This window comes from Rhinopithecus bieti, unplaced genomic scaffold, assembly GCF_001698545.2.
Source record: "Rhinopithecus bieti isolate Rb0 unplaced genomic scaffold, ASM169854v2 scaffold_1106, whole genome shotgun sequence".
NCBI lineage: Eukaryota > Metazoa > Chordata > Mammalia > Primates > Cercopithecidae > Rhinopithecus > Rhinopithecus bieti.
The window spans coordinates 804894-815892 of NW_016803367.1; the positions used below are offsets into that span (position 1 = coordinate 804894).

The 10999-nt window shown below is 38.4% G+C and overlaps 2 protein-coding genes across 9 annotated transcripts in view; one reads left to right on the forward strand and one right to left on the reverse strand.

The window, feature by feature from the left end:
• CCPG1 (cell cycle progression 1) overlaps nt 1–7305 on the forward strand; it is a 50980-nt gene extending 43675 nt beyond the window's left edge. For 4 of the 6 annotated variants that reach the window (XM_017881351.1, XM_017881358.1, XM_017881365.1 and 1 more), the window contains 2 exons: nt 1033–2438; nt 6143–7305. In XM_017881351.1, coding sequence (XP_017736840.1) covers nt 1033–2438; nt 6143–6332 — 1596 coding nt within the window. In that variant the 3' untranslated portion in view covers nt 6333–7305. The remainder of the gene's footprint in view (nt 1–1032; nt 2439–6142) is intronic. The other 2 variants (XM_017881373.1, XM_017881382.1) reach the window with 2 other exon arrangements.
• The window catches only part of PIGB (phosphatidylinositol glycan anchor biosynthesis class B), a 39637-nt gene continuing 35535 nt past the window's right edge, over nt 6898–10999 (reverse strand). For all 3 annotated transcript variants that reach the window (XM_017881408.1, XM_017881392.1, XM_017881400.1), the window contains 2 exons: nt 7568–7748; nt 6898–7258 (listed from right to left, as the gene is read on the reverse strand). In XM_017881408.1, coding sequence (XP_017736897.1) covers nt 7094–7258; nt 7568–7748 — 346 coding nt within the window. In that variant the 3' untranslated portion in view covers nt 6898–7093. The remainder of the gene's footprint in view (nt 7259–7567; nt 7749–10999) is intronic.

The window sequence follows — 10999 nt, forward strand, 5'->3', positions numbered from 1 at the left end:
GTCACTTCAAAAGTTTACATAAAATTGGATAAGTTAGTTATAAATGTTCAAGATTCAGTCTGTCCTCTAACATGCTTATAGAATTTATAGCTTATCTGTACTTACTTAGAAATGTTAATTGCATAGGACTAAAATGTTTCAAATAGGACTAAGATTATTAGAATTTCATTCTTTGAAGGGTACACTGAGTACAAACAATTTTTGAAGCCATAAGTCAGCTCTCGATGTAATTTTACTTTTATTTTTTATTTTATTTTATTATTTTTTTGAGATGGAGTCTCGCTCTGTCACCAGGCTAGGGTGCAGTGGTGCAATCTCGGCTCACTGGCAACATTTGCCTCCCAGGTTCAGGTGATTCCCCTGCCTCAGCCTCCCGAGTGTCTGGGATTACAGGCGCATGCCACCATGCCCAGCTAATTTTTGTGTTTTTAGTAGAGACGAGGTTTCACCATGTTGGCCAGGATGGTCTCGATCTCTTGATCTAGTGGTCTGCCCACCTCAGCCTCCCAAAAGTGCTGGGATTACGGGTGTGAGCCACTGCGCCCAGCCAATAATTTTACCTTTTGTAAAAGGTAATCTCTCTTCCCAATTCAGAACCTTTAGTCCTGCAAGCTGTAGCTAACTTTCTGTCTTTTAAGTTCTTCCAGACATGCGTGGTGGCTCATGCCTATAATGCCAGCACTTTGGGAGGCCGGAGAGTCGCTGCTTGAACTCAAGAGGCAGAGGTTGTAGTAAGCCGAGATTGCACCACTGCACGCTAGCCTGGGCGACAGAGCAAGACTCCGTCTCAAAAAAAAAAAAAATTATTCCACCATGCTGTAGTTCACAATTTGATGTAGCTCTCTGCTCTGTGTTTTCTTGCATATGAACGTTGTCTTTCCCAGTGTTTATACTATTGAAAATACTACCCGGGGCGGGGTGGTCTCTGTAGAAGTAAAGACACAAAAGCTTATGTGTTATTATATCTTAAAGATTTAAATTCAGCTTTTAAAGCTCTTGACATTTTATTTCTTCTCTTTCAAAAAAACGTAGTCATTGAAAGAAAATCTTGCAAGGTGTTGGACACTTACTGAAGCAGAGAAGATGTCCTTTGAAACTCAGAAAATGAACCTTGCTACAGAAAATCGGTATTTAAGAGTATCTCTGGAGAAGGAAGAAAAAGCCTTATCCTCATTACAGGAAGAGTTAAACAAACTAAGAGAACAGATTAGAATACTGGAAGATAAAGGGACAAGTACTGAATTAGTTAAAGAAAATCAGAAACTTAAGCAGCATTTGGAAGAGGAAAAGCAGAAAAAACACAGCTTTCTTAGTCAAAGGGAGACTCTGTTGGCAGAAGCAAAGATGCTAAAGAGGGAACTGGAGAAAGAACGACTAGTAACTACGGCTTTAAGGGGGGAACTCCAGCAGTTAAGTGGTAGTCAGTTACATGGCAAGTCCGATTCTCCCAATGTATACCCTGAAAAAAAGGAAATAGCAATCTTACGGGAAAGACTCACTGAGCTGGAACGGAAGCTAACCTTCGAACAGCAGCGTTCTGATTTGTGGGAAAGATTGTATGTTGAGGCAAAAGATCAAAGTGGAAAACAAGAAACGGATGGAAAAAAGAAAGGGGGCAGAGGAAACCACAGGGCTAAAAATAAGTCAAAGGAAACATTTTTGGGTTCAGTTAAGGAAACATTTGATGCCATGAAGAATTCTACCAAGGAGTTTGTGAGGCATCACAAAGAGAAAATTAAGCAGGCTAAAGAAGCTGTGAAGGAAAATCTGAAAAAATTCTCAGACTCAGTTAAATCCACTTTCAGACATTTTAAAGATACCACCAAGAATATCTTTGATGAAAAGGGTAATAAAAGATTTGGTGCTACAAAAGAAGCAGCTGAAAAAGCAAGAACAGTTTTTAGTGACTATTTACATCCACAGTATAAGGCACCTACAGAAAACCATCATAATAGAGGCCCTACTATGCAAAATGATGGAAGGAAAGAAAAGCCAGTTCACTTTAAAGAATTCAGAAAAAATACAAATTCAAAGAAATGCAGTCCTGGCCATAATTGTAGAGACAATTCTCATTCTTTCAGAAAGGCTTGTTCTGGTGTATTTGATTGTGCTCAACAAGAGTCCATGAGCCTTTTTAACACAGTGGTGAATCCTATAAGGATGGATGAATTTAGACAGATAATTCAAAGGTACATGTTAAAAGAACTGGATACTTTTTGTCACTGGAACGAACTTGATCAGTTCATCAATAAGTTTTTCCTAAATGGTGTCTTTATACATGATCAGAAGCTCTTCACTGACTTTGTTAATGATGTTAAAGATTATCTTAGAAACATGAAGGAATATCAAGTAGATAATGATGGAGTATTTGAGAAGTTGGATGAATATATATATAGACACTTCTTTGGTCACACTTTTTCCCCTCCATATGGACCCAGGTCGGTTTACATAAAACCATGTCATTACAGTAGTTTGTAACATTTGTAGATTGGATAGCATTTTTATGATTTGATGAGTTTCTTGGAAGGTTACTGTTTCTAAGAGTTGTGCTTTATTGCCACTGAGAATTCAGAATAAATTGAAAGGTGGAGTCTAAAAATTATTAGGTATTACAAATAGAACATTTCATTATAACGTAATCACTTTGATTTGAGCAAATGGTTTAATTTTTATCCTAAAAATCAGTTAAGAATATATAAAATCCTATTTTGGCCAAGTTTGTTTCTTTTCAGTATAGTTTATAATGAAAAGATCACCTTGAGTGAAATTATTTTCCTTTAATCTTTTGTGTATTTATTCACTTTCGGAAGCTAGGAGTGAGCAACACAAATTTTACTCTGAAGTCAGAAGAGCTCATATATAATAATTCGAATGCCCCACCTATTTTCACTTGTCCATTCCACATACCAGCTTACTTAAGATACTTAATACTTAATCACATAATTATCTTTGATAAAGGTAGAGGCACAAAGAGGCAACTGAGCAAGTCAGATTCTAATGTGTGTACCTCATAATAATTTTTTATCCATTTTCATCTTTATATTCTGTAACATGAAACTTACCTAATCTTAAAATGTTAGCTTCACTTTTTATCTATGAAATACTTATCTTTCTGAATAAATATAATGTGCCTATAAAATAATGAGACTGATTCTGGTGTCTTCAGTCATGAAGCAGGTATCTAGTCCTATAATGAACAAAGTTGAGGCTTCTTTGAGGAGACAAGTGAAAAATTTTTGCTTCAAAGGAGCTCACAAGCTAAGTAAATAAATGAAATTAAGGTATGGGGGCATGGTGGCCTCAGGCTGTCTGGAGATGTTTGGAAAGGCTTCTTGAGTGAGGTGGCCTTTTAACTGAACTTAGTTTCTAAAGTAGCTTTTGGAGGAGAAATGAGAATTTGCTATGCAGACAGGGAAGGGAATGTCACTTAAAAGGAAGGTTCTTCATGCTAAAGGTTTTGTCCTGTAGGACATGGAGAACCTCTGAAGAATTTTCAAGGTGGTGGGATAAGATTATATTGTATTTTAGATTACGGTAGTCCCCCTTATCTTCAGGATATATGTTCCAAGACCCCACTGGATGCTTGAAACCAGGGATAGAACATAATTTTATATATAATATGCATGGATTTCTTTTTCCTTCTTTACAGTCACACATAGGTTTGTTCTTACCAATCTCAGCATATTTTTGTTTCTCTTATTGAGAACCTTCACCCTTTCACTTAAAGGAAGTGCTTTATAGCTTCTCTTTGGCATATCCAAATGCAAGCATCACTATTGTATTTTGGGGTCATTAAGTTACTTAATCATCCTTAATAATCCTTATCTTAGGGATACTTGAACACAAGCACTGTGGTACGATAACAGTGTATCTGATTGACTGCTACTAGGTGATTAATGGGTGGGTAGCGTAGATACATGACAAAAGGATGATTCGCATCCCTTGTGGGATGGAGCAGAACTGCATTATTTCATCACATTACTCAGAACAGGCATATAGTTGAAAACCTATGAATTATTTATTTTTTTAAACTATTTGAAATGGAGTCTCGCTTTGCCAGCCAGGCGGGAGTGCAGTGACACGATCTCAGCTCACTGCAACCTGTCTCCTGGGTTCAGGTGATTCTCCTGCCTTACCCTCCCGAGTAGCTGGGACTACAGGCGCGTGCCACCACACCTGGCTAATTTTCATATTTTTAGTAGAGACGGGGTTTCACCATGTTGGCCAGGCTTTTCTTGAACTCCTGACCTCAAGTGATCTGCACATCTCCGCCTCCCAAAGTGCTGGGATTACAGTCGTGAGTCACTGCGCCCTGCCTAAAACGTATGAATTATTTCTGAAATTTTCTATTTAACATTTTCAGACCACAGTTGACCACAGGTAACCAAAACCTCAATCACAGAAAGTAAAGCCGTGGATAAGGCGGGACTAGTGTATAGGTAGCAGCCTAGAAGATTGATGGGAAAGGTGTGATGCTAGAAGGTGGTCAGTACAATACAGACACGAGCTGATGAGCATCTAAACTGGGACAATAGTAGTAGGAGAGGAAAGGAGAAAACATTTGGAAAATAGTAACATTGATATTTCTTGTGAAGGAGAAGGAGAAGAAAGTAACAGTGACTTCTAGATTTCTGGGTTGGGTCATCTTTTGGACAGTAGTACCACTGAGATAGGGAATTCAAGGTTTGGGGCAAGGGTAATTGGAGATGAGAATTGTGTTCGGAGGTAACTACTAACATTCAAGTGGAGAGGGTTAGTTGGCAGTTCTAGGGTCATCTCTTGCCGAGACTATATCAGACTCATGGGAGAAGACCAACATCTATGGGGTTGTAGGGAAGGCTAAGGACAAGAGTGGGGAGTGGTATGAAAATCCAAAGGCCATCTCAAGTAAAAGGAATAAATGTGTCATGCTTTTAAAAGTTGATGTGTGGAAAATGTTTTCCTGGCTTGGAAACTGGGCGGCCAGGGGATGGCAGTATGGACTTCAGTGAAGTAGTGACGGAAGCCTGATCATAGACACTGAGGAAAGCGGTGTAGGTGTTGTGAGCTTTTGCTGTAAGAGAAGAAGTTGAGACTTGTTTTGCTTGGTTTGTGAGAGATGTGTATGTATTTCTGCTGAGTGATAAAGCCAACGGGGAGGGATTGATTTTATAGGAAAGGAGGAAAGATAATGGAAACACATCTCATTATTTTATTGTCACATTTCTTTTCTTTGTTATCTTTTGAGTGTTTCCCCTTTTGCCAGTAGAGTTATTGTCTATTTTTTCCTTCTAGAGGACAAAAAAAACTAATACAGACTCCTTTATTTTATATAGATGTACTAGGATTATAATTCAGATAGATCGGAAGAGCNATTCAAGGTTTGGGGCAAGGGTAATTGGAGATGAGAATTGTGTTTGGAGGTAACTACTAACATTCAAGTGGAGAGGGTTAGTTGGCAGTTCTAGGGTCATCTCTTGCCGAGACTATATCAGACTCATGGGAGAAGACCAACATCTATGGGGTTGTAGGGAAGGCTAAGGACAAGAGTGGGGAGTGGTATGAAAATCCAAAGGCCATCTCAAGTAAAAGGAATAAATGTGTCATGCTTTTTAAAAAGTTGATGTGTGGAAAATGTTTTCCTGGCTTGGAAACTGGGCGGCCAGGGGATGGCAGTATGGACTTCAGTGAAGTAGTGACGGAAGCCTGATCATAGACACTGAGGAAAGCGGTGTAGGTGTTGTGAGCTTTTGCTGTAAGAGAAGAAGTTGAGACTTGTTTTGCTTGGTTTGTGAGAGATGTGTATGTATTTCTGCTGAGTGATAAAGCCAACGGGGAGGGATTGATTTTTATAGGAAAGGAGGAAAGATAATGGAAACACATCTCATTATTTTATTGTCACATTTCTTTTCTTTGTTATCTTTTGAGTGTTTCCCCTTTTTGCCAGTAGAGTTATTGTCTATTTTTTCCTTCTAGAGGACAAAAAAAACTAATACAGACTCCTTTATTTTTATATAGATGTACTAGGATTATAATTCAGATATTTAATATCTTTTTTTCAGAGTGTTCAGATAATAGATTAATGGAGAAAACATTTAAAATTGTTTAAAATTTAAATACATTGAACTCTAACATAGATGAAAAATGTGTTTACTGCTTTCAGTCGACCTGATAAAAAGCAACGTATGGTAAATATTGAAAACTCCAGGCATCGAAAACAAGAACAGAAGCACCTTCAGCCACAGCCTTATAAAAGGGAAGGTAAATGGCATAAATACGGTCGCACTAATGGAAGACAAATGGCAAATCTTGAAATAGAATTGGGGCAATTACCTTTTGATCCTAAATACTGATTCACAATTGAGTTAAATTAGACAACTGTAAGAGAAAAATATGCTTTGTACAATGTTTGGTATTGAAACTAATGAAATTATCAAGATGACAATGTCTTTTTTTGTTTCTAAGTATCAGTTTGATAACTTTATATTACTCAGAAGCATTAGTTAAAAGCCTACTAACCTGCATTTTCCTGTAGTTTAGCTTCGCTGAATTTTTTTTGACACTGGAAATGTTCAACCGTAGTTTTATTAAGGAAGCCAGGCATGCAACAGATTTTGTGCATGAAATAAGACTTCCTTTCAGTGTAAGAGCTTAAAGCAAGCTCAATCATACATGACAAAGTGTAATTAACACTGATGTTTGTGTTAAATTTGCAGCAGAGCTTGAGAAAAGTACATTGTGCTGGAATTTCATCATTAACATTTTATAATCTTACACTCACTTCTTGTCTTTTTGTGGGTTCAAGAGCCTGCTGACTTGTGAAGAATTTGCTGCCCTCTTAAGAGCTTGCTGACTTGTTTTCTTGTGAAATTTTTTGCACATCCGAATAATGTCGAAGAAACAATAAAACTACACCACGAGGAAAACTAAAGGTCTTTATTGAAAATCTGGCATTGTATTAACATGTGATTTTATACTATGTAGTATTTTATACATTTCCTCAGTAGTGACATTTGGTAAAGCAGTTCATACAGTTTTTTTCTAAGTTCCATGAATCTTACCCAGTGTTTACTGAAGTATTTAAGCAGCATCTGAATATTTCCACCCAGCAATGTTAGTTTATCTCAGAAAGTTCAGAATTCATCTTCGTGTTGAATTTCCCTTTTAACTTCCGTTCATAGACATATACGTGACTTCCAATTCGACCCTCCGGCAAGTGAGTGTGGAAGAAAACAGCAGTTCTGTTATAATTGCTTGAAATTAGGAAAGCACTTATTTCCTAGAAGCAAATAAATGTTTAAGTAAATAAAGGCTACATTTTGCTGAGTACTGTTTCAGTCAATTTTAGAATTGCCTATTCTAATTGCTCTCTACAACTTTTTGCTTAATAACAGAATTAACTTATAGGAAGTAAAATACCTTGATAGTTACAGAACTGGGGCTTATTTTGACTAGAGAAAAGACTAATTATGAAATGTGGGTTGAAACAGACCATAAAAAAAGGTTATATTATCTATTTACCTGAGGGTTTCCTAAACCTGGGATACAATTAAAACACTGAGATTTCCTCTTTTTCATGTTTACTTACCTCTGCCAAAATGCTGAAGGTGATCAAGTGAGTAGGCAATGATGCATCATCATGAAACTCTCTATGTAACCAGTTTAAGGGATTTAGGTAAAATACATCTGCTTCATCAACATACTGACTTTTTCCAGTCAGGTCTGGGGGGCACTGGAGAAATCTCATGGGAAGTGGGCAGTGAACATGGCTATGAAAAGAAAAGTTACCATAAATAAATACAAGTAAAACATGAAAGTTTTCATTAATCTTAAGATAAGTCATTTATACTTAGCAAAATGTGAAATCTGAATCTGTAAACTGTTGCAGTTAAGTGAAGCAGCAAGGCTTTAACTCATTTTCTCAAAAATAAAAAACATGATTCTCATACCATGCACCTATGCATCAGCAGCAGTATAATCTACAAGCCCAAACTAGCTCATAGAACTCCCATTTCAAGGAGAGAAGTAGGTCAGTAGGGGGACTCAACATTCTGTAGCATTGGTATTCTGTTCCAGAAGCGTAAATGGTCTTCAGGACCAGGTAAGTTTACTTGTTAATAGTAAAGTAGTTCTCCATAGGCGTATTTGATAAAGTAGGAAACTGGATTCTTTCTCTCTTCCCTTTCTGCTCTGATAGGGGATGGATCACATGCTTACATGGCAAGTTTTGTTTTTTTTTGGAGACAGTTTCGCTCTCGTCACCCAGGCTAGAGTGCAATGGCACAATCTCAGCTCACTGCAACCTCCACCTCCCAGGTTCAAGCAATTGTCCTGTCTCAGCCTCCTGAGTAGCTGGGATTACAGGTGCCCGCCACCACGCCTGGCTGATTTTTTGTAATTTTTAGGAGAGATGGAGTTTCACCATGTTGGCCAGGCTGGTCCTGAACTCCTGACCTCAGGTGATCCACCGCCTCGGTCTCCCAAAGTGCTGGGATTACAGGTGTGAGCCACTGCACCCAGCCACATGGCAAGTTTGAAGTGTGTGTGTGTTTTTTCTTATATATTTATATAAGATTTAGAAGTAGAGAGCAACATATGTCCATTGATTAACATCCAAATAAGTAATGGTTTTATTGTGGCATAGAAAGACTAGAGCAGGTCGGGCTCAGTGGCTCATGCCTGTAACCCCAGAACTTTGGGAGGCTGAGGCAGGTGGCTCACTGGAGGTCAGGAGTTCAAGACCAGCCTGGCCAACCAGTGAAACCCTGTGTCTACTCAAAGTACAAAAATTAGCTGGGCATGGTGGCATGTGCCTGTAGTTCTAGCTACTCAGGAGGCTGAGGCAGGACAATACTTGAACCCAGAAGACGGAGGTTGCAGTGAGCTGAGATCACACGTCACTGCACTCCAGTGGGCGACAGAGCAAGACTCTGTCTCAAAAAAAAAAAAAAAAAAGATTAGAGTATAAAAAAGATGGATTCATTTCTAATACCAGTTATGACAATTTAAGCCAGTTACTTAGGTCATGAAAAAAGCCATGTTTATAACTGCCTTAGGAAAAATTAAACCGCACTGATAACAAACATTTAAAATTTCCAGTTAGAAATGAAGTTAATAATTATTTTATTTATGAAATGCATACAAATTAAATGTACACAAGACCTAATAGTGATTTATTTACTGGAAATGAAGGTCTTGTTTCGAAGGGAAGCAGAAATTCCTCAGAAAAAGCTGCCTGCCTTATATAAAAGCTGCCGGCCTACTGTAGTCTTTCTTTGCCACAATAAAACCATTACTTGTTTGGATGTTAATCAATGGACATACGTTGCTCTCTACTTCTAAGTCTGATGCAAAATAGGCATCAGACTTTTTCCTCTGTTGTGTGCTTTGAAAAGGTGTGGAGAACTTGGTGAACTGTACAAAGCCTAAGACATCAACTGACTACAAGTAGGTATAAAGAACATCTTGGTACCTCTAGGATTCCAGTTCTCCACAGTATTACCCCTAATGTGAGCAGAGAGAATGAATGTCCCTGTTTTAGCCACATACACATATAGTAGGGAATCCTCACGTTGAAAGGATACTTGATGTCTTCCATTTAGCCTGTGGTTTTTGCTAGGATCTCAATTTTTCTAAACTGTATATTAATGACTGGCATTAACGATAAGTAGGAGTATTCCAAGTGTTAAATTCTCCTAAAATGATAACCACAGTGATTAAATTAATTGAACGTGCATATGAGACATTAACTCTAGATTGTTTAAAGCCAGACTGAGTTAAATAGTTACAGATTTTATTTATTTATTTATTTATTTATTTATTTATTTTTTAGGTATAGTCTCGCTTTGTCGCCCAGACTGGAGTGCAGTGGTACAACCTCAGCTCACTGCAACCTCCGCCTCCCGGATTCAAGCGATTCTCCTGCCTCAGTTTCCCGAGTAGCTAGGACTACAGGCATGCACGACAACACCTGGCTAATTTTTTTTTGTATTTTAGTAGAGTCAGGGGTTCACCATGTAACCCAGGCTAGTCTCAAACTCCTGAACTCAGGCAATCTGCCTGCCTCAGCCTCACAAAGTGCTAGGATTACAGGCGTGAGCCACCACGCCCAGCCTGGTATATAATTTTCCATAGGAAATCTGGGTCCTTTGCCCCTGTACCATTATTGGGTAATTGGTAACTAATACAGCTTCCTGAAATACAAGCACAGGACCAAACGGATGTCTTTTTAAAGGCCATATATAGTTGAGGCAATTTTAGTTTATTTCCCAGAAACAATTCAAGCATTAGAATATCATCTAGTCGCATTCCCTAATTTTTATAGGTGAGACAACTGATGTCCAAAGAGATTAAAAATCTAGTTTAAAGCTGGGCGTGGTGGCTCACGCCTGTAATCCCAGCACTTTTGGGAGGCTGAGGTGGGCGGATCACCCAAGGTCAGGAGTTCGAGATCAGCCTGACCAACATGGAGAAACCCCGTCTCTACTAAAAATACAAAATTAGCCAGGCATATTGGCGCATGCCTGTAATCCCAGCTACTCAGGAGGCTGAGGCAGGAGAATCACTTGAACCCAGGAGGCAGAGGTTGCAGCGAGCCAAGATTGTGCCATTGCACTCCAGCCTGGGCAACAAGAGTGAAACTCTGTCTAAAAAAAAAAAAAAATTCTAGTTTAAGATGAGGGCAATAGTCCAGTATTAGATCTGGACTAAAATCTATGTTTTAAGTTTAATTCAGATTGTGTAAAGATGTATCACAGAGATCTGTAGTAAGGTAAGTAACACATAAGTTTCTTTACTAAGAAGACTATCAAATACCTACAAATTGTTTTATACTGATTTAAATCAGAATTAAGTAAATTGTTTTTAAAGAATAATAAAGTTTATTTAAAAGGTTTTCTTTGACACAGTTCAAGTGGTTTTTAAAATCCATCAGTGAAGGCCGGGCGCGGTGGCTCAAGCCTGTAATCCCAGCACTTTGGGAGGCCGAGACGGGCGGATCACGAGGTCAGGAGATCGAGAC